This window comes from Ascochyta rabiei, chromosome 20 (assembly GCF_004011695.2).
Source record: "Ascochyta rabiei chromosome 20, complete sequence".
NCBI lineage: Eukaryota > Fungi > Ascomycota > Dothideomycetes > Pleosporales > Didymellaceae > Ascochyta > Ascochyta rabiei.
The window spans coordinates 702,256-726,565 of record NC_082424.1 but is presented as its reverse complement, the minus strand read 5'-3'; the positions used below and the strand labels follow the sequence as shown (position 1 = coordinate 726,565).

Below are 24,310 nucleotides of genomic sequence, written 5' to 3'. Positions count from 1 at the left end.
ATTACTGAACCCTGCGCAGTTCGAGGAGCGTTGCGAAAATGGTCACGGTCGTCCTCATGACTCTGGTCTGCGAATATACGAGTGAACGAAACAAGCGGCAGCATCGCGGTCGATAGTAGTGTGGACATGCAATCCCACCAATCATCAGTTCCCGGCCCATGCAACCTTAACACCGAGAACACAAGTGTGGACGGATCTAGGGAACCGTCACGACTACCTGATTCAAGCTCCGGACGGGACTGCGTACTCCGAAGCGGTATATTGCTGACGAGAAAAGTGTGATGAAAAGACGTGGTCAACGTCTCTACTGGCATCCATTACTCGAGCAGAAACGCCACCGAATGCGACAGTGCGTGTCAGACAGATCATTTTCCAGCAGTCGGAGGTGGTGCATGCAAGCGCGGTGTCGTGCTGAACTTTGGAAGGGATCTTGAACTCGCTGAGCGCGCAGGATGTGCAAAGTCGTCCAAGGAATGCGGTGTCGCCGGGTTTGGCAGGGCCTGACGCGCTAAGTGGACTGCTCTGTCGGAGGTTGCCAAGTTCTGCGCGGAGGACGGCGAGACTGCTTGTGGATGTGCATGTTGGGGGAACAGTGAAAAGCGCGGGTGTGGCTCTGTTCTTGTCGGTGTCGAAGCGCGGCTGGAGTAGCATGAGCTCGAACTCGATGTACCCGGGCTACCCAACAGAGCTAGGTATTCAAAAGACTCCATAACGACAGCACTCGACAGGCGCGCTTCGACTGGGGCCTCAATAGGTGATGGAGCAAAAGACATTGCAGTGTGCAAGCTGACCATATCAAACACCTCATCAGACTCGCTGTCGTGCAACGTCCCTGAGACACTCAAACCTCGTGCATTTGGTCGTAGCGTCGGAATAGGCGGTGGCATGAAAGGGCTAATGGGTGTGGGGCTGGGAATCCGCGGCGATACTATCGACACTCTGACCAGGCTCGTAAAAGACTTGGGCGACTCGAATCGGATATTCGCCTCGTGTTTCCTTAGAACGTTCCGTGGCGGTCCAGACAGGCGATTCGATCTGGATCTCGCAGTCCAGCTCTTCGTCGAATAGGACCGCCAGATGTTGCCTTGCAGGCTCTTGAAGAACGGGACCATGTACGGGATGCATGCAGTGCAGATGCTGGCGCAGACGTGCGCGTGGGTACAGATGGTAGAGATCCAGAGATCGTACTCTGGGTTCCCGTGCGGTGTCACCTGGTAGAGAAAGACGGCGCGGACAAGTGCAGCCGCGACGACAAGCAGGCGTGGCGTGAAGCAAGCAACCACCGCGAATTTCCTCGACATACGGACTCTGAGGTGGGCGACGAGATCGACAGAAAGCATGATTATGAAGACCTCCGTGGACATGTCAACAGCGCAGTACACGACCCAGAATACTCGCTGCAACGTTAGTCAGATTGGAAGAGTAAAGGGGGTTGTACTGACTGTGTTGAAGCAGCGCAACGTCATCATCTCCCAAGGCCGTGGAAGCGCGCACTGGAACGCCGCAGCTATGATCGATGCCACGCTCCAAGCGAAGATGCAAACGCCAAACCCCATGACAAAAATGCGACGAGTACGTAACACGACGACGTTGTAGAACAGGACGAGAATCGAGAGCTTCGAGAAGCACAACGCCGAGATGTAAAGGAGCTCTGATGCATAGCAGCCTTTCATGATGGTGTTGGCTCGTTCGACAGTGAGAATACCGAGAACTCCGAAGCCCCTGGAAGAGAGAACCAGCGTGGTGACTGCCAAACCGATCCCAAGCAGCTGCTCATGTTAGCTGTAGCCCAGTAGATGCAGTTCTTGCTTACTGTCGCGAGAGATATGAAAAGATCGTCAAGCGCAACCTTGCGGAAAACGACAGCTTTCATGATCTGGCGTGAAATGAAGAAGAGCACAAAGGCTCCAGTAAGAGCGTAGGTGGTCACCGTAATGGCTTGCGACCGATCGTGGAGGGATGTTGATGTGTTTGGCTTCATGACTACGAAGGAGGTTTAGGTTAGGAGTATTCAGATCCTGAGGAGGTGCATCGCAGTAGGTAGCTCAAAGGGAGATGCGGCGAGGTTCTTGAGGAGGCGTGCACGGAATTGCGGTAACTACAGACACAATTGTCGTTTACAACCCGTCTTAGTATTTACACGACGTAACCCGAGGGGCGGCTGTCTCCAGGAAAAGACTCGGGAGCATGTTCCTATTCGGTGGTGAGGACGCCGGTATCTAAAGTTAGGGCGGTAAGCAGCCAGTGCAAGGCTGAGTGCTGAAAAACGCTGCCGCACACCACAGGGCCTGACGATCATGCTACAAGGTTACTCGCGAAGGCGACATCATCACCAAATCCATCGCATCGTCAAGTCTTTAGCATACTCCTTTGACAACCGCTGAGAGGCCTGCTCGTTTGGAATGCTCGGATTCGAAAGTCGTGGATGTGTCCTCGGGCACCGAAAATGAGGCTGAGCAAGCGACTCTTCCGACCTCGAGATCTTGAACCCGAGATCTTTGCCGCACTCAATCGGCCTGTCTACTTCAATTCGAGACTCAGCCATCCGACGCTGTCATGCATCGGAAGCCCTGGAGATGAGAGTCGGTCTACCGAGTGTACAAGCCGTGCGTGTGCCAAGACTCGGCTATGTACGCTCCCCACCGACGATTCGTACGACTGCGGTTTCCGCATCAACTTCACCATCATGCGATCTTTGCTCAAACTGTCTCTCTGGTCGGCGGTCACGGCACTGGCAACTGCAGAGGAAAAGTCGAATCCTGAACTTTCACCACCGCAGTGTGCCTCATCCACATTCATAAAAGGACTCGAGAATCAAGTGGCAGGGTCAGGCATCGACATCCTCTCCGTCACAGCAACACCACAACATGACTTTACAAGCATCAGAGGCACTCCTTTGCAGCCAGCCTTGAGTGGGTTGAGTTTTTGCCAGGTCAAGGTGCATGTCACACACCAAGGGACTAACGACAAAGTCCTGGTTGAAGCATGGCTTCCGTTGACTCACGACGACTGGAATGGCCGGTTCCAGGCAACAGGAGGCGGAGGCTTCGAGACTGGCATGTTTGGCGCCCACCTCGGGCGAGCCGTGTTGGATGGCTGGGCTGCTGTGTCCACGGACGGGGGTTCTGGCAGTGAGAACTTATCTCGAGCCGCAGACGTCAGATGGGCATTGAAGGACAGCAAAGATGGCTCGCTCGACTGGAACCTGCTGCACAACTTTGCGTCGCGGAGTGCCGTGGACCAGATCGGCATTGGCAAGGCCATCACGCAGCTGTACTATGGAAAAGCACCACACCACTCGTACTGGAACGGATGCTCGACGGGAGGAAGGCAAGGCTACATGATCGCACACAAGTACCCACATCTTCTGGACGGCATCCTTGCAGCGGCTCCTGCGCTCAACTTTGTCAACCTCGTTACTGGCGAGTTCTGGCCTCAACTGGTGATGAACCAACAGCAGACATTCTTGTCCAACTGCGAATTTGAGTACTTCAGGATGCAGGCGATCGAGAAATGCGACATGCTCGACGGCGTGCGCGACGGCATAATCGACGATCCCGCGTCGTGCGACTTTGACCCGTTTGAAATCATCGGCCACGGGATTCAGTGCGACGGAAAGCACGTCGGTATCACGGTGGACATGGCCACGGTAGTCGACCACGTTCTCAAAGGCCCAAAACAGGCACCGTGGGGGCCCATCTTCTACGGGCTGAATCCCGGCAGTCATTTCGAAGCTCTGGCGAACATTAGCATTGCAGAAGATGGCGCACGATCCCAAAGCCCACTCGGTATATGCGACAGCTGGATGAAGAACATACTCCTCAGAGACCCTGCAGCTCGGTTGGATCACCTCGACACCACCTCGTACTTTGGACACTGGGCGCAGGCAAACTACGAGCTCGGCGGCCTTCTCAACACTGCAGACCCTGACTTGTCGCTCCTGAAGGCTTCAGGGACTAAGCTGCTCACGTGGCATGGTACAGACGACGCGGGCATTCCGTATCAGAACACAGTCGAGTACCGAAAGAGGGTGGAGGGCGTCATGGGGGGCGCACATGCTGTAGACCAGTTTTATCGGCTCTTCTTGGCACCCGGCGTCGACCACTGCGGAGGTGGCCCCGGAGCCATTCCCAACTCTCTTGCGACACTCGTCGACTGGGTCGAGAACGGCGAAGCGCCTGAAACGATGGAAGCAGAGACGACGACCGCAAGAGGTGAGCTGGTCACTAGGAATCTCTGTGCCTTTCCCGGCAAGTTGAAATACCTGGGCATCGGCGACGCGAACAGAGCCTCGAGCTGGAGCTGCGTTGGGGGGACGGAGAGACCCGAGGCTGTACTCCAGGACCAAGCCAGTGAGCGGACGGGGCAGATTCTAGGTGGTCTAGCAGACCGTTTGGAGGGTCTAGGACTTGGGTTGAGTATTGGCTAGCGTTTGCAACTGCAGTCAACGATCGCTTTGAAGTTGGGTTGTCACATGCATCAGAATGTAATCTTGCCAAAAACGATAATGCTTATCGTCAAGGGGCGAAAAACATTGTACCAGGGTTTGGCGGTGTTTCACTCATCGGCCCGCACGATGGCTCCCGGACTCCGAGAGCCTCTCAACCAACCACGCCAACTGTTGTCGACGTCGACTCTCAACACACAACTCAACATGTGGCCATCGTCAGACCGCCTGGCATTCGTCATCAGAGTGAAAACGTCTCCGATAACCCCACGGACGCTACGGCGCATGAAGATCAGCATCCTCCGACGCCACACCTTTGCAGGAAACTCGCATCCGTGAAACACCAGCTGCGGCTGTGCAGATCTGGCCGTCTCCTCTCGGAACTTGGTTATGGTCAAAGCACGACGTGTGAAAAGCTTGTGTGAGCTTGGCTTCCAGACAGAGCACCACATTGGCCGCTGCGATGACGAAGCCCGTAGGTCAAACATCTTCAGTCACGGGACCCACAGCTATGGATCTGACACGCTTGGTACATGATGATTTGTATTGGGTATATGTATAGGCGTGTGTTGTCGCAAGGCAGGCAGGTCGATTCCATTGCTTACGCCGCCTTGCTGGCTCAAGGTTGTCAACTGCTTACCTTTGCGCCAACTCCATCGTTCTTCTTCTCTTCCACGACTCACGACATGAATGCCTCGGCGAGTATCCGTGCGTCCTATGTGCGGGCCACTAGGATGAGCACGATGCCGCCACGAACCATGCCAGTCATGAATCCCATCGCCGACCTCGAATCACGGCCTGCAATAAGCGAGAAACTCGAAAACTTCACGGCCATCAACCACCTCGAGCATCGCGAAAAGTGCGACAATGAACGCGCAAAGAGCTATGTATACGACGCAGAACCCTCGTACATGAACTTTGACGACGGCGAGTCATTCGGCACCCGCGTCAAGAAGATGTACACGATTTTCCCCTACCGCGACCCCATCTGGCTTGTGGCTGTTGTGTTTGCGGCCGGGAGCCTGGACCTTGTGATCAACGCTTTCTTCGATCTTTTACCTCAACTCGACCGCCAGCTACAATTCAAGACGAACGAGACTGTTGCAATCCCTACTACCGTGCTGATCGGCTCCGTTTTCTTCTTTGCAGCTGGCGTTTTCGATACCTTTGGCGCTCTGAATGCTGACCGCGGCACACTGGAGACCAACAAGGAAGACCAGAAGGTCACATACAGGCCGGCGTTGCTGGGCTCGCCGGAGTTCCAGTGGATACCGACCTGGGTGAAGCTGTCGGATCTCACCAGGACGAATCTCGCGTTCCAGGCTGGCTTGATTGTGCTGTTCGGTGGAGTCATCTTCATGTTTGCTGGGATAGTCGACTTCCCTGAGCTGATTCCCGAGGAGGCGCCCCTGTTTGCCCCGATCGTGTTTGGTCCGCAGGTGCTCCATGGCGCGTTGTTCTTCCTCGCAAATGCTATGCTGGCCATATCGGAGCAGAAGAGGTGGTTCAAGCCGAAGGTGTGGGATGCGGACTGGCAAGGTGCCTTTCTGAACACTGTCGGCGGTTTCGGGTTCATGATGGCTGGCTTTTTCCTGTTCAGTAGAGACGAACTTGCCTCTGCCGTGTCAGCAATGGTCGGGAGCTGGGCCTTCTTGATCGGCAGCATAATAAGATGGTATGTCGTGATGGAGATTTTCTGAAGCCACGTCGATGGGAATAGACGGTACGACCTTAAACGCACGAACCTTTGACTGCTTTTCTGGTCTTGTACCGGCGTGTTGAGATGTTTCACACAATGTAAACGATGTTGCAACGTAACTCTAAACAAAGCTATGGGGGCCTGGGCGACGAGTTGGGTCTGCCGTTCAAGTTTGGCGAGATGTGTATGACTCTTTTATCAGTTGAGGCCCCTGTCGACAGGGCGGGGTGTGTGGAAGACTTCAGCACAAAACTTCGAGTAACAGTACTGCGCTTGAACGGAATCAGTGTCCGGCCAGCTCTAGGTAGCATGTGAACAGCGGACACTCCTATCTCGAAACCTGGGGAACGGAGCACACCCCTTATATATATACACCTCCGCAACGTCCAAGAAACTCAAGTGGTGCGATTGGATTCCAGCAACCAAGCCCACGTGCCTGGGTAACGGCAAGGTTGTCATGTCCGACATCCAGGTTCATCCTCGTTTTCTGCCGCCACCGCACGTGTGCTGTATGATTGGACTCTTGTTATCAGGTACAGAGCGCATCTTCCCGGAAGAGGAATGTGCGACGGTCGGCCAAGGCGCCTACGCCGCATGCCCAGACATTCCTTGGCTTCCACCGCGGAGGTCTCCACCGCAGCCTCGACGACATAAGACGGCGTGGAGTACAGATCTTCGGTGTCTACACCTGCAAATCGTTCAGAGAGATGAAGTTTCCATTAGCAAGTGTGATTGCGCTCTCGGCCTTGACAGCGGTCAGTCAAGCACAGGCGGAAGACGCACTCTACAGCAGGCGCATTGCCAAGCGTGATGTCGACGCCGAAGGAAACTACAACATCTGTTAGTATAGCCCGCGTATTTCTCTACAATGCTGACTCATCAGCCTTCTTCCACGTCAACGATGTTCACGCCCATCTGGACGAGTTTTCTTCCTCGGGAACCGACTGCACCCGTCCGGAACGAGGCTGCTATGGTGGTTATTCCCGCATCAAGACTGTCGTCGAGGAGAAGCGGCCGAGCTACAACGACAGCCTCTGGCTCAACGTCGGAGATGAGTTCCAGGGCACGCTGTTCTACTCCTTCTACGGCGGCGAGAAGATTGCCGAGACTCTCAACCAGATGAACTTCTCCGCCATGACCCTGGGAAACCACGAGGTAGGACTGCTCGCTGTTTTGACTCCACACACTGACCAGAACAGTTCGACGGCGGTGATGAAGAGCTGGGTCAGTTTCTCGAGAATCTGACGTTTCCCATCATTTCTGCCAACATCCACTCGCAGAACGAAAAGGTCAACAAATCGATCAAGCCGTACCACATCTTTGAGGAGTACGGCCTGGCTCTGATTGGCGTTACCACGGACGAGACCCCCAGCATCGCGAACCCGGACGAGACCACCATCTTTTCTGACGTTGTCGAAGCTGTGCAAGGTGCCATTGACGAGATCAAGGCTACCACCAACATCACCAGGATCGCCGCCATCACCCACATTGGCTACGACAAGGACCAGGAGCTCGCCAAGGCTACCAAGGGCCTGCAGCTGATCATGGGCGGCCACAGCCACACGCTGCTTGGCGACATGGAGGACGCCGAGGGCAAGTACCCGACCATCGTCGACAACGCGGATGGCGATGAGGTTTTTATCGTCACCGCGTACCGCTGGGGTGAATACGTGGGCTACATAGATGTGACGTACGATCCGCAGGGCAAGATTGTGGCCTACCACGGCGCGCCCATCCACGTCACCAACACCACCGAGCAGGACGCCGGTCTCCAGGCCCAGATCGAGTCATGGCGCGGCCCGTTCGAGGAGTTTGCTGCTGAGGTCCTCGGAACAAGTGAGGTCGAACTCGACCAAACCACGTGCCAGCGCCAGGAATGTCTGCTCGGTGACTTTATGGCCGACGCCATGCTCGCCTACCGCAGGAACAACACCGAGGACGTCGACTTTGCCATCATCAACGCCGGCGGTATCCGCGCAACCATCGACCAGGGCGACATCACCCGCGGCGAGGTCCTCACCTCCTTCCCGTTCGGCAACTCCATTGTCCAGATCGAGATTGGCGGAAAGGAGCTGTGGGAAGTGCTGGAGGGTATTGTGACTCGTGTGAATGTGGCCAACGGAAAAGACGTCACCTCGTTCTTCCAGGTCTCCACCGGCATCAAGGTCGAGTACAATCCCAAGAACAGCAACGGCACCAAGCTCGTCACTGTTACCGTCGGCGGCCAGCCCCTGAACAACGACACCACTTACCAGGTCGTTACTCTCGACTTCATCGCCGGGGGTGGCGACAACTTCTTTACCCCCACCACCGACTTCGTCAGCCTCGACACCCAGGACGAGGTCCTCACCCAGTACATCCTGGCCCAGTCGCCTGTCAACATAGCGCTCGACAAGCGTATTGAGGTTGTCGACCGCCAGCGCAACACCACCGGAAACGGAACGACCTCGAACACCGGAAGCGCTGTCCCTGAAGCCACTGGTGCGGCTGTGCGTTTGGGGTTTAACTTTGTCGCTTTCATTGTCGCGATTGGTCTGAATTTAATTTTATAATAACCACCCTCCAACTGTAAATAATGTATGCCTACTTCAGCAGCGATGACCGCACCTTTGGATGGTCGTTCACAGAGGCAAGACCTGCAGATTCTTGAAATTCGTCATCGACAGCTGCGTGGACGTGATCTCATGAATACGGTTAGTGTCATCACGCCATCGCCCACTACGTTTCATCAAAACTGCTTCATTCAACTCCATCATATCGGCTAAATGTGAATCCACCTGCCCATTCATGTCTCGACAATCTGCTTGGCCTCATCCACCAGCCCCATGTCTAACAGCAGCTGCGACGTGCCGCGTACTGCCGAGTCGAGCGCACTGAAGATCCAGGCGTGCGTGTAGGAAGTGTGCTCGCCGACAAAGATTGTCGACATCTCGGTCTGGTAGTACGCGGGGAGATACAGCTCCTGCTGTCCAACGATAGGCTCCGCCCATGCACCGGCCTGATGCTCGTCGACCTCCCAGCACTGACGGTCGTACGCGCCGGTGAACTGTTCTGCAGCAATCTCTCCGTGGACCTGGACCATCGCGCGCTGCACGTAAGCCACGTGGTCGGCAGTGCTGAGTGCGGCAAGAGAACGAGCGGGAGTGCCCGAGACGTAGGACCCGAGGATGACGCCAGGTCCCGTCGAGTTGATCTTGTACGCAGGGTAGCAGACCGAGCCGATGCCCGGGATGTCGACCGAGCCGCAGCCACCGATGATGGGCGGGGACAGCTTCTCCCAGAAACGCGTCTTGTAGTGGAGCGACACCTTGCAGGACTGCTGGTAGTTCATGGAAGAGATGGCACGGGACAGGAGCGAAGAGTACTTGGGCAGCTCCCAGAGCCGCACCTTGGAGAACGGCACGCCGACCACCGCGTAGTCGTACTCCTCGCTCTCAGGCTCCATCTTAAACGGGTCGTTCCGCCACTGGACAGACACGCTGCCGGTGGCGTTGTTGTACTTCAAGCCGGTGACCTTGCGGCCGAGCGTTAGACGATCCTGCACATGTGGGAGGAAGGCTCGCGGGAGGGACTCCAGACCCTTGTCGATGGTGCGCCAGGTCGTGGCCCCGAAGTATGCAGTGTCGTACTCCCACATCGGGCTGTTGTCGGTGCCTGCAAGCAAGTCGACCTCGTTCGCGCTCATGTTCAGGGCGTAGCGAAGGTAAGCCGACTCGGACCAATGGAAGAGCCCCTTCTCCACCGCCGCCTTGTGGGCCCGGTAGATGTTGGTCGAGATGTTGCGCAGCACCTCTGGGGTGATACCCTTGAACTCGTCAAGCGCCTCCTCGGCGTGCTCTTCGGCTGCCGGGTCTGGGCCTACTGCGGCTGGCAGAGCGAGAGAGCTGTTGGCCCGGAGCTGAGCGGCACTTGGGATCCGGCCATTGGGCAAGCGGTAGCCGTTGGAGTTCGCTGGGACGTTGGGGCTGCTCTGGATCCAGGGGATGAAGTTGACGGCGAGCGCGCTGTCGTTGCCGTTCATCTGGTTCAAGACGTCGGCAAGCTGAAACACCATCTTGTGGTCTTCAATATCGACGGTCTCGTTGGTGTCTGCGTACCTGGTCGACACGGGAAACCGCATCGGGCCCATCTCCTGGTACTGGTACTGCTCAGGCGTGCTCCCGGCGAGGTACTTGGTGCGAATGCGACCGCCGATGCGTTGTGAAGACTCGGTGATGTGCCAGTCGTGAATTCCAACAGAATCCAACAGGAGACTGGTCATCAGGCCCGCCATTCCGCCGCCAAGGATAGCGATTTTCTTGCTCTTTGCAACGGCAACAAAAGAGGCTTTGTTTTGCTTCGCTTGCATGTACGCAACGCCGTCGAACCACGGCCCTGTCACGTCTGCAACATCCGAGATCTCCTCGCGCTTCCGCGTCGGCTGCTTGACAGTGACGGGAGCAGAGCGGCCAACCAGCGCGGATCCAGAGTACGCATGTAGGCAGCCCCCGTGGACGGCATTGTCGGGTACAATCCAGACAAAGCGCTCTGGCCGAGACGACCGGGTTATTCGAGCAGTGCCGAGCTCCTGGTGCCTGTCGTCGAGGCGTGCCATGTCGCAGCCGCCGTACACGACTCGGACCTCTCCCTCGAATGCATCATCGCCGTAGCCAATGTGGACGTTGTGCACCGAGTCGGGAGTGACAGCCAGAGGCTTGAAGAAGAGGGAGGAGCGAGGAGCTACTGGACCGGCGAGAGTGCCGCTGGCCAGAGTCAACGCTGCTGAAGCTGTGAAGAGGCCCTTCATGTTGGTGATGCTGAGTGCTCATCGAGGAGGCTGTCCTACATATACAGTTCTCTGATACCTGCTATCGTCGACGGCGGACCTCACAACACACCAGATCCGTTCAGCCATCGTAATGCGCGGATAGTCATTGCACGATGCCGCGATAAGAGCAGCACGCATGGAGAATGGGTACTCGGTGAGTGTTCACGAATCAGTACCAGACGCAGTAGCGACAAGCGATGTCACGTAGGACGTGGAGATGGGCTAGCCGTGGCTTCAATGTACGGAGCGATGATAACGAAGATAGGATAAATCGCTCCGCATTTGAGCACTTGGAGAATCACCATCGACAGACGTGGAAGCACTGCAGATTTGTACAGCCCCACAGTAGATTAGACGACACGCGTACCGAGACATCAAGCGTACGTTCGTACACCTTCGTCTCGAGAGTCCACCGAATCGGAACGCTGCAGCAGGCTAAAAATGGGTCTTCGGTGTCGATAAGGCAACCCACATCCCTTATCTCCACGTTCCGACCATCTTACGTCAAGCCACGCGCTGTAGTATCTTCCCGCGTCAATGGCGCCCTGCAAGTACACACAGCCTTGGCGCCGAGACTCAACGACCTTCTACGCTGTCCGTCCCGCACTAACTCATTCTACCGTGTACGGGTCGCGATAGCATGTCTACTGTTTGGGCATAGTATTCGTAGGACAGCCCACGGCATACTCCTCGTGCCGACGGCCTTGAAGCTGTTACGAGACGCCGTATCTCCATGAAATCGCCTCAGCTCTTGGAAGCCATGGCAGGCCAGTTGAAGTCACGAGGGCTATAAAACGGCGTCAACGTCCGCAATTGAATCACAACTCAAGCTTTGAATCCGTCTCCAACATGGTTGCCATCACGTCCCTCCTGACCACCCTCTTCATGGTCGCCGGCATCGCCAGTGCAAAGCCAGTGCCCAAGACCGCTGAGCAGCCCGTAGTTACCTACCTAGGCACCCAAGGACCCATCCTGTCAAGCGGGGCATGGACGTCCAAGGGCATAGTCTACACGTCAGGGACCGTGCCCAGCTTCAACGGGAGTATTGTTGCTGGCGGAATCGAAGCGCAGACAGTAGGTGTTGCCCAGATATCGCGAACGTGCTGACAGACCAGGCGCAAGTCATCAAGAACATTGGCGCGGTGCTCGAGGAGGCCGGCACGTCGTGGGACTACGTCATGAAGACCACGGTGTTCCTCGCCAACATGAGCGACTACACCGCCATGAACGAAGTCTATGGCTCCATGCTGCCCTCGCCCAAGCCCGCCCGTACCGCGGTGGAAGTCGGAAAGCTCCCTGGCAACTTCTTGATCGAGATTGAGGCCATCGCCGCCATTCCAGACTCGTAGATGTGAGGTTGATTGTAGCGTGGACGGCAATAAACAGACGTCATTTCAAACCATCACGTGAATTGCAACCATTTTGAATGTCCTGATGTGACTGAACTGTGAGGGCAGATCCTACAAGCGTAATTCAATGTTTCCAGGCTCACTCTAGCCATCCTTGTGCAGACGACAAAGAAGGCAATTCAGTATGACCAAAGCTGTCTTCGTTTGTGGATGTATTCCACGCCTGTCTTTGGAGTGTCTTCGTCCCACGCCGCTCTCACTGACGCCTCCAAGGCAGTCACTTCACAAATGTACGCTCCATTCACTACGACCCGCCAACAGCGACAAGCTCACGAAACAGACTCACCCCGGCGCTTTGACGCGATACCCTCAAAGCGGCGCAGACCACGAAAAGAGGCAGGACGTCCCGCTCTGAAGATGCGCAGGACCCAGACTCGCGGGATTGCTGCAGAAGCGCCGTCCACTGTCGGTCACGATTTGCAGCATGGGCTACAACTAGGCATACCAGCTGTGGGTGAGATTCCGATGCGAGGCCGTCAACGCAATCAAGTGGAGAGGCTTGGTGTGGAGGTGGAAAGTTTGGACGCCTCTTCTACGCCTCTTCTGCAGGGCCGTTGATCCCTTCCTTTGACCACCTCACCTCTCGCTGATCCTGTACAAGTGGCCCACGGATCGTTGAAAGAACGCAAGCTGGACGATTACTCATCTGACGAGGTTCCTGGTAGAAGACGAACTTTCGTTCGCAGTTACGCCAAATGGCAGAGGGATACGCAGGCGGACGAAGAGGAAAGGACAATGAATGAGACTACCAGGGTGGTGACAAGGTATTCAAAACCCCAGAACCTGCCATCGGTGTTGAAGAGCCGGCGAAGAGACAATACACCATATCAGCAGAGCAGGTTCGATTTGCAGCGGCGAAGGAAGCCCGTTTACTACCGAACCATCAGTATCCCACCAACAGAACCCAAACTGGCCACAGTATCCTCCGACCTCCAGAGCCAGAAGTTCGCACTTCACCTGTTGTGCCGGCGTTGGGGTGAGACTGTAGACGACGATGGGTGTAAACATTGTAGTGACGTCTGTTGTAAATGGAGAAGCTGCGACTCGCCCACGTCAAAATACCAGCTCTCGCGACGAAATCCTCCAGCAACTTACCGCAACATACAGTACAACATGCCGACTAGCCACGACACGAAGAAATGGCTGCATCACCTCTGGAAACCTGCATCGAGTGAGGGCGTGATACCTAATATAGAACCACCACGCCTCGCCCCACCGCGCCCACCACGGCCAGAGCCTGGCGTCATCAGGAACGTCAATGCATGGCTCGACGCAAGCATGGAGACGCCGCTGATGGGCGGGCTGCCGTACTGGAAAGCGGCGTCTGCAGTGCCCCCGATCACAAGCACAGACGTGCAGTACGCCGTGCCAATCGTGCGACCTCTGACGCCGTCCAGCCAGCAGGTGAAGTCGTTCTGCCGCCGCGCAAAGAAGATGCACGCCAAGGTGTCTGGCAGGCAGTCAAAGTCGATGCTGAGTCCCCACGAACAGCCACAGCTCTTGACGTCGAAGCCTGGCCGTACGAACTCGCTCACGGCCCTTGCGCGCGAAGACTCGATGGGCGACCTCTCTGAAGCACCCACCTACTCGTCAGGACGCCCGCCGCCGTCGTACCGCTCACGCACTGCCTCGATACTCACCACGTCCTCGTTTGGCTGCGTCGACGGCATGAGCCCGGCCCAGCGACAGGTCAGCCAGCAGCGGGCGATGAAGTGCCGCGGGGTGAGGGGCAGGGTGAAGGAGCTGCGGAGGAGGTTGGGTGGCTTGTAATGACTTGTGGGTGATTCGAGGGGTGGAGGCTTATGAGTAGATTACAGCATATTGTGATACGGTAGCAGACGTTGAGATGTTTCCTCTTTTGTATGTTCCGTGTTTCGTGAGGTGAGGTGAGGTGAGGTGACGTTGACCGGGGCTGAAAGCAGACTACGCCTCACCGCCTTCACGACGCCATGTTAACCACCTTTGGCAATTGGAGCCACGACGACCACGACAAGACGCAACTGGATGGCGACGCCGCTCTTTGACTTTTATTTCGACGACGCTATTCCTCGACGTATTCGACGTATTCCTCGACGTATTCCTCGAAGTATTCCTCGAAGTATTCCTCGAAGTATTCCTCGACGTATTCCTCGACGTGTTCCAACGACTCATCGTTCTTCGTCGACAACATGGCCGACGAGGCTTCACGACCCAAACGGCCAGCGCCCATGACCAGACAGTCGTCGAGCCAGTCGCACATCTCACAGAGCCCGTCGGAAAAAGGCCACCGGCCGCACAAGGTGACGCACCGCCATGTCGCAGGAGGGCGCATGCAGCGGACGGCGTCGACGGGCAAGAACCTGGGCAAGTTTGCAAAGACGACGCAGACGCAGACGCAGGCCACCGACGAGGGACGCCACCACCGCCGCTCGCAGTCAGGCACGTCGCTCTCGGTGCCCAGCAGCCCGCGGCCCGGCTTCAAGCGCAACGCGTCCTCGGGCGCCATCATGCGGCACAACCCCCAAGCGCACGCCGCCCACGCCAACCTGCGCAAGAACCACTCGAGCGGGCACCTCGTCGGCAAGGCCAAGGGCGGCAAGTCGTCCAAGGACCTGGCGCCGAGTAAGAAGCTCGGCAGCAGATCACGTCCGGCGTCGCCCGAGCAGCGGCCGCTGGTGCACTTTGACGTGGGCACCGACGCGCAGGACGCGCAGGACGCGCAGGACGCGCAGGACGAGCACGACGAGGGCGGGTGGACGGAGGAGAGCGCGTCGCAGTCGCCCAACACGACGCGCTCCAACACGCGCTCCAACTCGGTCGCCGCCGAAGTGCAAAAGGCCGTCGACGACACCACCGAGAGCAACACGCGGGCAAACGCGGGAGATGCAGCAGACACATCGCCCCCCCACTCGCTGCCCGCCCCGCCGCCCGCCGCCCACTCGCGCCCGCCCGACGCCGACCTCATCACGTCGCGCCTGCTCCAGCGCAGCGCCTCGCACACCGCCGCCCCGCAGGCCTCGTCCGTCTCGGCGACCGTCGCGTCCGCCGGCCGCGGCCACCTCAGCACCAGCGTCGGCAGCACCCTCGTCGACACCCCCGGCCGCGACCTCGTCTCGCGCTTCATGGACGGCGACGGCTCCGCGGGCACCCCGCACGACGGCCACTACATGGCCGCGCGCCGCTCCAAGTCGACGTCCAACTTCCACGACGACGACACGCCCACGCGCCCGCACTCGCTCAAGTCCGGCGCCACCACCCCCAACCTGTTCCCCCCCATCCACAACCGCACCCAGAACAAGCTGCTCCTCCAGCGCGCCGCCTCCGCCATCGAGCCCCACGCCCCCGTCCCCGCCGTCCTGCGCTCCGGCGGGCCCTCGTTCCACAACATCGGCCTCGCCTACGGCGCTGCCGAGGGCCGCCTCGACCCGCGCCTGCAGCAGCAGTTCAACCAGGTCGCCATCGAGTACCGCGTCGTCCAGCGCTACCGCAACCCCCTCGCCGACAGCATCGCGCGCCTGCAGCAGATGCCCGGCGTCCTGCGGAAGCTGCGCGCGGTCGCCGAGGCCGAGCCCGCCGCCGAGGCGCAGGAGCTGTGTCGCCGCATGTGGGAGTGCACCGAGACCGTGGCCGGGGATTGAGTCACGACGTCGGATGCAAGCAGTCGAATTTAGGCCGTCAGGCAGCCCCACGTCGATTCGAGGAAGCAGCACGCCCACACAGCGGCATGCATAGCACTGGCTGACGCCTGGCCGCTGGAATGGAATAGAGATACCCAGAGCATTATTGACGTGTATGGAGTGGCGCTAATGGTAATGGACGGTGATGAATGATATTAATTAGCGGCGGTGATGAAATGCTCAGCAGCTTCTTCCTCTGTTCGTGGGTTTTCTGTCTAGTTGCTGATATTTGTGGCCTTGCACGCAGCCTGCACGTGAGGAATGCCTGAACGAACGTACACAGCGGACTCGTTTTGAAGCTCTCGTGCTGCTGTCGACGGGTCTTGGCGTTGATCGCACAGCCGATGTAGCGCATGGTGGGGAGGTGTTTCTCGGAGCTTGCAATCTGCGACCATGCTGACGAGGACACGTGCGAATGTGTGCCACCGCCGCCGCCGTGCTGGGTCGATTGCCCGCTTGCCTGTTTGCAGATACCGCCGCTCGCCTTGTTGGCTCATGGCAAGGGTCCAGTCAGAGTGTTTGTCCCAGTGGTCAATCTTGTACGCCTGCGGCGCGTGATCGTGCCCAGCCGTTCCTGCATGGGATGCCTACAGTCTGGTATGCTCCGCCAGCTCCTCGGCCAGCTCAAGAGTCAGTGGCTCGAACTTAAGGCCGACAGTGAGCTCGCGGACGTAAATGCTTGCCTGATTCTCTCCCCGTTTCTGATACCGGTCGAGCACATCTTTCACCGATGCTGTTGTTTCGTACAGCTGCGTGTGATTGCCGCTGCGTGCACACAAAGCGTCGAGTACCGTTGGAGGCACCGTTGACAGTACTTCGTCGGCCGCCAGGATCCATTTGTGTCTTGATATATTGCGCATGTAGTTGGAGTCGGTCGCCATCTCGTGCTCGTATGCGAGTAGCACCAGCGGTAGCTATCCATCGTCTTGCAGACGCATACCCAATCGGCTGTACTCGTCATGGTCGAGACCTTCCTGGAAGACCTTCTCGCCCGGGTCAAGGTACTCCACGTAGCCGTCGTCATCGATGTAGATCCCGGCAGCTTGCAAAGGTGAAGTCGATGCTCGGATAGGCTGAGCAGTACTGCTTGAAGCGGCTGCTTTAGCTGCGGCACCTATGGTCTGACGGCCTGAAACTGACGTCGATACGGCACTTGCAGCATTACCTTTTGAGGTAGGCCTAGGAGGCGACTGCGGAGTTAGCTCAAGGAGAACATTTTGATGAGATTGAACCTACATCTGAACTTTGTCCGTCTTCAGACTCTTCTTCGCTAAGCCTGGAACTCTCTTCGGACTCTTCTTCGTCATCGTTGTGTGAGCTGGACACACTGATAAACGCTATCTCTTGACTGATCAACGTTGCTCGTGGAAGGGTATTAATGGAACCAACAGCTTATCACGAGGGGCAGTAAAACGTTTGCCAGACCGTTATTGGAGGGTTCTAGTAAGATACAGGCTGGAAGTGATGTGGAACGCCATTTGCTTGTTTGACACATTACACAATCTGCATAGCACATGACCCGTGGTCACTTCGCGGGACAATAAATCTGCATACTTTCTGTGAGACCCGGTTCTCTGTCAACATCGATCGTTACAATACTGTCATCATGGCGACGTCCAACCAACCTCCTGTGACAGATGATCCAGATGAATACCGCGCGGAACTTGCTGCTAATGCGTTGCCACATTTTCCGACCATTACAGAGAACACTCTTCTATCTGAGTTGCAAAAAGAAGAGGACGCGTATGGACACTGCAGAGTTCGATCAGTCATTCAAGAGCGTGTCAGTATTGATCGCCACCGCAAGGTTTGGGATCATTGCCATGAGACGCGAAGAATTCTGGTCTGAGCGAACAGAGATGGCTCTAAAGACAGAGCGGGAGAATCTGCGAAAAGAGCACGCGGAGAACTTGGAAGATGTGCGCAAGAAGTACGTGACCGCATGACGCGACCGACACGCTGTGACGGACCTTGGCTTGTTAGGAGAAACGAATACTTTGAGAAGCAAGCCGAAGCACTTCAAAAGCAGCACAGGACTGGGTTCCAGCGTTTCGATTCCGATGTCTCTATCGCAGCCAGCGCGTTGGGCATGGCGTGGAACAGCGACACCACTACTCGCCCGAGCAGCCGACTAGGGGAGCTCCTCCAGTTCGTGCGTTCCGACATATCTAAGCTCAAGGAAGCCCCTGAGACAGGCGACTGACGGGCCACGTTCGAAGGACGACTTCAAAAGCGGCTCGAATGCGCCATCAGCAAACACAACTTCAACAAAGACGTAATGCCGTCAACACCAGAAGGACGCCTTGAATGGTTCTTTGACGTCTTCGACGACAGGTGCACGCAGCTACAAGTTCAAGACGCACATGAACGAAAGCTCGAACAGCACATAGCCAATGCTCGATGTGAGTTTCTAGGCCCATCGCCTGGCACGTCGGAATCGCTTGTGGTGCAATTCGAATCTCTCTACAAGGACCTGCGCGACCATGTGCCTGAAAGCGAAGAAAGAGGTGCAACGAAAGTTCAGAAGAGCGTCCTCGAGGCACTTGCTGCGCCGTGTAAAGCGCTCTCCATCCGGCTCGATAGGTCGCAGTCATTCGAAGACCGGACCCAGCATTTCTTCTCGGAGCTATCTTCTTACCTTGAAACACGGTACAGGCAGGAGCGAGTAGAATCTATTCTTACGAAGTCAGCTGAAGAATTGTCTATTTGCCCCACGTGTCTCAGTATGACATCCAATCTCAACTGCGAGCATACATCACGGAGATCAAGTTCAAAATTGAAAACATGCAAGCTGAGACGCGTAGCATAGTCGATGCTATCACGGAACCGAAAGGTCGCATTGGCTTGAGATATTCCACCTCAGGGCCCCAAAGCCAAGGTTGATGTGTTCATCGCTCAAGTGGAGAGTTTGTGCAGAATTGAGCGAGAAGCGCACAACAAAGATGCAACCGTAGTCTTAGGTTCGATTCGAAGGGCATACAGAGATACCGGTAGGACTTTCAACCCTGCTTTGACCTTTGCCGAAACTGGTCAAGGAATACACCAACCACTCCACTGAGGTCACACTCGCACACAAGTACATGAAAGAAGAGTGCAGAAAGATCATCATGGATGCATTCAAGCGGTTTGACTCAGCTCTCAATATGGATGATTCGGTGGAAGAATTGCTGGAAAAATACGTCAGCGAAGTTGAACGGCAGTTCAAACTGTCTCGCGATTCAACCCCGGTACTTTCCGGAAGCACGAGTTCTCTGGAGGGTGCCACGAAGCAATCTGCAGTCGAGTTGCATACGGCCTACGACAAGTTCATCTTGGAGTCGGGCGACGAGATCCTTCCACGCCAAAACGGATGTCTCGAAATCCGCAACAAAGACAGTACTTTCAAGCGGTTTCGATTACAGACGAGAGTCCAAGGCTTGGAAGCAACCAAAGAAAAACGTTGCGGTAATCACGAGGTGGCTTCAACGGTGTTCTGCCGAGATCCAACAACTTGTGCATCTTCGGGCAACGCAGCAAAAACGCAGTTTGGACACAATCAATGAATGCAAAGAGCTGATAACTCGCAACAAACAGGAAGCTTTAGCGTGTCGGGAAGTATTTGCTAGGGAAACCGATGTAGACAAGACACAGGAGCTGATGGATATCGAGACGCGAGTGGTGTTTCGAAAAATTGGCAACAAAGCTTCAGAGATGCGTCAACTTCTCTTGGAACTACGCCTTGTCGGTTTGAGAGAGCGTAAGTTCAAGGAAACCTTTTTGGAGAGCACTCAAGAGTTTCTGGAGCTCCGAGAAGACTGAGGTCGAACAACAAGTGACCGGGGTGAGCAGAAGATAGAGAGTTTCCTTAGGCCAACTCAACACCTCCAAGATGTCCGGTAACGAAAGCGAGGAGAGTAACAGTGCGGGCCCAAGCAGCAGGAATGTGAACAAAGGCAAGGGCCGAGCGATTGAGCCGCAAAGCAGCGACAACTCAGAGCTTAACAATCCAGACCTGCCACTCGACACCATCGAGTCCACTGATACCTCAACACCAGCCGGAATAGACTGGGGCGACTACGAGAGTGCTATGACCGAGCGAGAGACAGTCCTAGACGAATGGGATCAACTCCTTCCTGCGCTCCGAGCAGATATCAGAGAGAGAAACGCGACTCTTGACCGGTCTGAAGCCAAGTACGAATGCATGACAGGCAAGCACATTGCCGACTTCGACTACGACAAAGAGCGCGAAGCTGCGCAAAAAAAGGCTTAACGCAGTTTTCAAGAATCCTGCTCCCTTTAGATCAGATTCATCTGCATTTCGCCAGTCTACGCTCGGCCAGGTCCAACCGATTAGCTCTCCACGAACTCGATACCGTGAAGGATTGTCAGCATATGGAGCTCTCAATACCAGAAAAGACGAAGCTAGAGACAGAGATTCAATCCCACTGGACGAGGCTGTCGTTGTAGGAGATCAAGGTATGGGTGCAGGGGACGAAGATGTTGGTGGAGGAGCCGAACCTACCAGCTCACACGCTGCTCACGATGGTGCTGGCATTTCCACTGGCTCAGAAAATCCTATCGGTGGAGACGAGTACCAGACTGAAGTACGTGACGTCCGCGCTTGGGATGAGACCGTGTCAGGTTTCGTCACACTCGACGACTTGGTACCGCACGGAGCAGCACGCTCTGCCATCATGGATGTGGTCAAGAGGCTGAACGATGGCAAGAAGCAACGCCTGCAGGCCTTCCTGAGGTCCTCCAGGGAGAAAGATCGCCGCGCAGAACATGATCCACAGTGTCTTACGTGTCGCCACATCAACTTCAAGGCCACCGAGTGCAAGGAAAATGGGTTTCCAGACGACAATCACGCGTGCCATGTCTGTATAGCCGAGAAGGCCAACCATCCCTGCTGCAAGCTGTACAGGGAGCCCAGCAGCAAGTGGTATATCGGCTTTCTTCCGCTGCCACCGCCAATCGCGAGTCGAACGCGCCGCAAGACAACAAGTACTGGGTGGCGACGAAAGTCAAAGCCTCTAAGGCCAAAACTGCCGCACCGGCTCGCCATTCGGAGCGTAACAAGAAGAAGAGTCAGGCATGAGCAACGTGAGGGCTTCCAGGGTGGTCTATGATGGTTCAAATGAGGGGTGGGTTCCGGCTGTGTGATTTGCAAATACCAGTCAAAGGACAGCAGAACACTATGTAGAGATGTACATTCCAGCAATCACTTCACTACTGATGTTCTTCTCTTGCATGCAGTGACCGCCTCCGCCAAAGCTAGAATTGCGTAAATGAGGCTGACCTAATCTCATGCTTTTGTGGACGGTGATGTACTACAACTCCCCTGGCCGACGTCTCGCGACTGCACCCAGAGGAAGTGCGCAGAGACCTCTCAAAAGCAGGCGGAGCTTGTCCACAAACTCATAGACGCTCAGACAGGGGGAATTGAATGAAGTAGGTTTCACAGACGTATACTAGCAATACTTGCAAACTCGTCTACCGTAGATGGCCAGTGTTTCAGGGATGAAACGCTGCAACACAGAACAACCTCAGCTCTAACCTCTCATCATCTCACTACATGCACATGGCCATCCCAAAGCGGCTCGTTCTGCTCCTCACGGCTACGTTTCTTCTCCTGCTGGTTGCGATGCTGCTGGCGACTGCGATTGAAATCCGCGCACCACCGCCCAAGATAGCAGCCGTGACGCTTGCCCAGGCCGCAAAGTACGGCGAATCCGAGCGGAAAGCCCTGAATGGAACCACGCCAGCCATGCCGCAGACGGACGAGGGCATGATCGGAGACCAGGAAACGCCAGCCCCGTCGCCTCCGCCGCCTCCGCCAGCCCTGCAGATCCTCGCTCTCTCGTACTCTGGCTCTGGCGGTCCGAAGCACTGCCGCGGGAGTCTCTTGCAGAAGACGGCCTTTGAGCGGCCTGCAGCGCAGTGGAAGGACGGATCGTGCATCAACCTCCCCGGCGACGCGCGGTGTGGGGTGTTTTACGCGGAGAAAGGCGACAACTGCGAAGCGCAACTGTTCAACGAGGCAGATTGCTCCAACACGAGCATGTCGTACGTCAACACCGTCGTGTTCATGCCGGAAGAGCGGCCGGTCGGAGCGCTTTGGCGAAGCATGTGGGTGAAGTGTGGAGTAGACGTTCCCGAGGCTGTGATGCTGGATCCGGCCATTCTCGGTGGAGCGCTGGGCAAGAAGCCGGGCTAGAATCAGTCAGGAGCTCTGATCACAACATTCGAGAGCGAAGCAGTGAGCCGTTCGTTTTGGCTTGGCAATATCATCATGTCAAAATCCCGGAACTCCCACAACAAGTCCGTTATGGTCTAGTGGCTAGGATACATCGCTCTCAAGCAAGCGCCGATGTGGCCGGGGTTCGATTCCCCGTGACGGAAGCCTTCTTTTTGCCGACCAAGAGTGTGCAGCGAAGGATTTTTTGCCCAACATTCCCGAACTTGAGCATCTCCAACGACATGTTGCGTCTTTGTGTGTGATAGTCTCCCGAAATTTTGGCCAAATGCATGGTGGTGCTTTTATGCTGGGCTTTGTTAGTCGGATCACCAAAGCTTGAGTCTTACAGACAAGGTGGTAGAATCTAGACGCGTAGAGGTTCGATTTCGACACCGTAAAATGACATGGTTTGAGACGCCCCCTGCATTGCCAGTTCAAGAGCGTAAGTCCGCGCAGTGCTTGGTTGCAGAATACTGGTGTGGATCAGGACACAGGTAGTGTTGTAATGACATGGTATCTAGCAAATGTCCCGCGTCATCAAAAACGTACGGTCAAGCCATGAGCGACCTCCTGTGCAAGCTCGACTCCAGCCTCCTCAATCATCAAAAACCTCCTTCCACAGCTGGTGTGTCTCAAACGTGCGACTCGGATACCGCACTTTTCTCTGTTCATTCAGCTCGTCCATCTGCGCGTTGTCCTTGACGCTAAACACTGCACCCGTCTCGCCTATGACCTCATCCCTGTATCTGTCGACGTCTGCGGCAGTGCCGGGGATTCTGCGGTCTACCGTGGCTGTCAGGATGCCAAGGATTGTGCGGATCCCAAGAAGGTCCTGGATGTTGTCGCCGAGCTTTGGAAAGATCCTGTTGAGCAGCGAAGTGGCGGTGGAGGAAAGCTTGTGCACGAAACCGAGGATTCGACCCGCAGGCGCATACTCCAAGACATCGCCATACACATCGCCGCTGCCCGTGCTGTTCTTCGCCGGCTTCGCGATCCGCGCGCTGACTCGGGCAATCTCGTCGTCCAGGTCTGGGATGATCAGAGTATCGTCGTTCGCATCTCGAACGCCTTCCAGGATCCACTTCAGCACGTTGTCTGCAAGCACCTCGTTCGGCAGGACTGTCCGGCTGAGGAGATCTGGCAGCCACCCCAGCGCTGCTTCGACGTAGTTGACCGGGTGCTGCCTCACAAAGCGGAAAGTCTGGCGTCCGAGATCGTAATGCACGCCCGGAAACCAGACCTGCTCGACGATGGTGGGAGACTTTTCGCTCGGGAACGCGAGGCACGGCTGAAAGGCCCACAGTCGGTCGTGCAGGGCAGGAGCATGGCGGACGTGCTGCACGACGGTCGAGACGTGCTGGTCGAAGAACTCGAACGGGGCCCAGTCAAACCCGACACCAGCATTGAGGCGCGGGATGCCAAGAGCGCCGACAGTGTCGATGACGCTCATGCAGCGGATGGGTTGCTTGACTTGCCAGACTCTGTCCGCGTTGGCTCGACGCCTTCTGCTATGCTCGCTTTGCGGGGCGTCAATGGGCAGGCTGGAGCGGTAGGTGCGGAAGACCCCGTAGCACAGGCGATCGACCTGCTCGGAGGTGAGGGTGCCTTTCTGACGGCGGATGATGCCGCAGTTGTTGATCATGCCCGCGACGCAGCGTACGGTGAAGGCGCCCCGGCTGAAACCAAACAGCCAGATCTCATGGTCGTCGGTGTAGTGTTCGACGATGAAGCGGTAGACGGCGATGCATTCGTCGCCAATAGCAGAGGCAGTTGCACCGTTCCACATGTATTCGAGGAACGTCGCACCGAGGCCAATTCCTTCCTGGTAGCCCGCGACAACGTTTGGAGAATAGGGGTCGATCTTGTGCACGACGGCAGGTTCGTCAGCACCAAACGCGACGTCGCCGACCATGTCTGCCAGCATTCGAATGTTGCTGCGAGGGGCGCCGGCAACGTTCGTCTCGCGGCCGACCTGTTCCGTCAGTACTGCGTCACGGTGTAGTCGGATTCCCTACCCAGGTGCCATCGCAGAAGACGAGAAGGCGTTTTGACGGTTTCTTGGGCATGGTTATGGA

The 24,310-nt window shown here is 56.4% G+C and overlaps 14 protein-coding genes across 14 annotated transcripts, besides 3 other annotated features; 10 read left to right on the top strand and 4 right to left on the bottom strand.

Moving 5' to 3' along the window:
• Window positions 1-365: 365 nt before the first annotated feature.
• EKO05_0010713 (uncharacterized protein) lies at window positions 366-1,981 on the bottom strand (the record flags this gene model as incomplete). The annotated part of the gene is made up of 3 exons (XM_038943652.1): window positions 366-1,397; window positions 1,443-1,769; window positions 1,814-1,981. The coding sequence occupies 3 exons, from the start codon at window positions 1,979-1,981 to the stop codon at window positions 366-368; spliced, it is 1,527 nt and encodes a 508-aa protein (XP_038793656.1).
• A 465-nt stretch (window positions 1,982-2,446) lies between these two features.
• Window positions 2,447-4,429, top strand: EKO05_0010712 (uncharacterized protein; the record flags this gene model as incomplete). The annotated part of the gene is made up of 1 exon (XM_038947295.1): window positions 2,447-4,429. One exon carries the CDS (start codon window positions 2,447-2,449, stop codon window positions 4,427-4,429), a length of 1,983 nt encoding a protein of 660 aa, XP_038793655.1.
• A 776-nt stretch (window positions 4,430-5,205) lies between these two features.
• EKO05_0010711 (uncharacterized protein) lies at window positions 5,206-6,147 on the top strand (the record flags this gene model as incomplete). Its single annotated transcript, XM_059637831.1, has 1 exon — window positions 5,206-6,147. The coding sequence occupies one exon, from the start codon at window positions 5,206-5,208 to the stop codon at window positions 6,145-6,147; it is 942 nt and encodes a 313-aa protein (XP_059493814.1).
• A 706-nt stretch (window positions 6,148-6,853) lies between these two features.
• Window positions 6,854-8,698, top strand: EKO05_0010710 (5'-nucleotidase; the record flags this gene model as incomplete). Its single annotated transcript, XM_038943575.2, has 3 exons — window positions 6,854-6,986; window positions 7,030-7,301; window positions 7,346-8,698. The coding sequence occupies 3 exons, from the start codon at window positions 6,854-6,856 to the stop codon at window positions 8,696-8,698; spliced, it is 1,758 nt and encodes a 585-aa protein (XP_038793654.2).
• Window positions 8,699-8,931: 233 nt separating this feature from the next.
• On the bottom strand, window positions 8,932-10,932 carry EKO05_0010709 (uncharacterized protein; the record flags this gene model as incomplete). Its single annotated transcript, XM_038947294.1, has 1 exon — window positions 8,932-10,932. One exon carries the CDS (start codon window positions 10,930-10,932, stop codon window positions 8,932-8,934), a length of 2,001 nt encoding a protein of 666 aa, XP_038793653.1.
• An 870-nt stretch (window positions 10,933-11,802) lies between these two features.
• EKO05_0010708 (uncharacterized protein) lies at window positions 11,803-12,302 on the top strand (the record flags this gene model as incomplete). The annotated part of the gene is made up of 2 exons (XM_059637830.1): window positions 11,803-12,027; window positions 12,069-12,302. The coding sequence occupies 2 exons, from the start codon at window positions 11,803-11,805 to the stop codon at window positions 12,300-12,302; spliced, it is 459 nt and encodes a 152-aa protein (XP_059493813.1).
• A 1,173-nt stretch (window positions 12,303-13,475) lies between these two features.
• On the top strand, window positions 13,476-14,132 carry EKO05_0010707 (uncharacterized protein; the record flags this gene model as incomplete). The annotated part of the gene is made up of 1 exon (XM_038943655.2): window positions 13,476-14,132. The coding sequence occupies one exon, from the start codon at window positions 13,476-13,478 to the stop codon at window positions 14,130-14,132; it is 657 nt and encodes a 218-aa protein (XP_038793651.2).
• A 106-nt stretch (window positions 14,133-14,238) lies between these two features.
• Window positions 14,239-14,265: a tandem repeat.
• A 304-nt stretch (window positions 14,266-14,569) lies between these two features.
• Window positions 14,570-15,979, top strand: EKO05_0010706 (uncharacterized protein; the record flags this gene model as incomplete). The annotated part of the gene is made up of 1 exon (XM_038947293.2): window positions 14,570-15,979. One exon carries the CDS (start codon window positions 14,570-14,572, stop codon window positions 15,977-15,979), a length of 1,410 nt encoding a protein of 469 aa, XP_038793650.2.
• Window positions 15,038-15,077: a tandem repeat.
• A 953-nt stretch (window positions 15,980-16,932) lies between the features above and the next one.
• On the bottom strand, window positions 16,933-17,325 carry EKO05_0010705 (uncharacterized protein; the record flags this gene model as incomplete). Its single annotated transcript, XM_038943581.1, has 2 exons — window positions 16,933-17,197; window positions 17,255-17,325. The coding sequence occupies 2 exons, from the start codon at window positions 17,323-17,325 to the stop codon at window positions 16,933-16,935; spliced, it is 336 nt and encodes a 111-aa protein (XP_038793648.1).
• Window positions 17,326-17,841: 516 nt separating this feature from the next.
• EKO05_0010704 (uncharacterized protein) lies at window positions 17,842-18,221 on the top strand (the record flags this gene model as incomplete). Its single annotated transcript, XM_038943530.2, has 2 exons — window positions 17,842-17,948; window positions 18,002-18,221. The coding sequence occupies 2 exons, from the start codon at window positions 17,842-17,844 to the stop codon at window positions 18,219-18,221; spliced, it is 327 nt and encodes a 108-aa protein (XP_038793647.2).
• Window positions 18,222-19,886: 1,665 nt separating this feature from the next.
• EKO05_0010703 (uncharacterized protein) lies at window positions 19,887-20,267 on the top strand (the record flags this gene model as incomplete). The annotated part of the gene is made up of 1 exon (XM_038943597.2): window positions 19,887-20,267. The coding sequence occupies one exon, from the start codon at window positions 19,887-19,889 to the stop codon at window positions 20,265-20,267; it is 381 nt and encodes a 126-aa protein (XP_038793646.2).
• A 208-nt stretch (window positions 20,268-20,475) lies between these two features.
• On the top strand, window positions 20,476-21,126 carry EKO05_0010702 (uncharacterized protein; the record flags this gene model as incomplete). The annotated part of the gene is made up of 1 exon (XM_059637829.1): window positions 20,476-21,126. One exon carries the CDS (start codon window positions 20,476-20,478, stop codon window positions 21,124-21,126), a length of 651 nt encoding a protein of 216 aa, XP_059493812.1.
• A 446-nt stretch (window positions 21,127-21,572) lies between these two features.
• EKO05_0010701 (uncharacterized protein) lies at window positions 21,573-22,214 on the top strand (the record flags this gene model as incomplete). The annotated part of the gene is made up of 1 exon (XM_038947291.2): window positions 21,573-22,214. One exon carries the CDS (start codon window positions 21,573-21,575, stop codon window positions 22,212-22,214), a length of 642 nt encoding a protein of 213 aa, XP_038793644.2.
• Window positions 21,805-21,839: a tandem repeat.
• A 616-nt stretch (window positions 22,215-22,830) lies between the features above and the next one.
• EKO05_0010700 (uncharacterized protein) lies at window positions 22,831-24,301 on the bottom strand (the record flags this gene model as incomplete). Its single annotated transcript, XM_038943540.1, has 2 exons — window positions 22,831-24,207; window positions 24,251-24,301. 2 exons carry the CDS (start codon window positions 24,299-24,301, stop codon window positions 22,831-22,833), a joined length of 1,428 nt encoding a protein of 475 aa, XP_038793643.1.
• Between the last annotated feature and the right edge of the window lie 9 nt (window positions 24,302-24,310).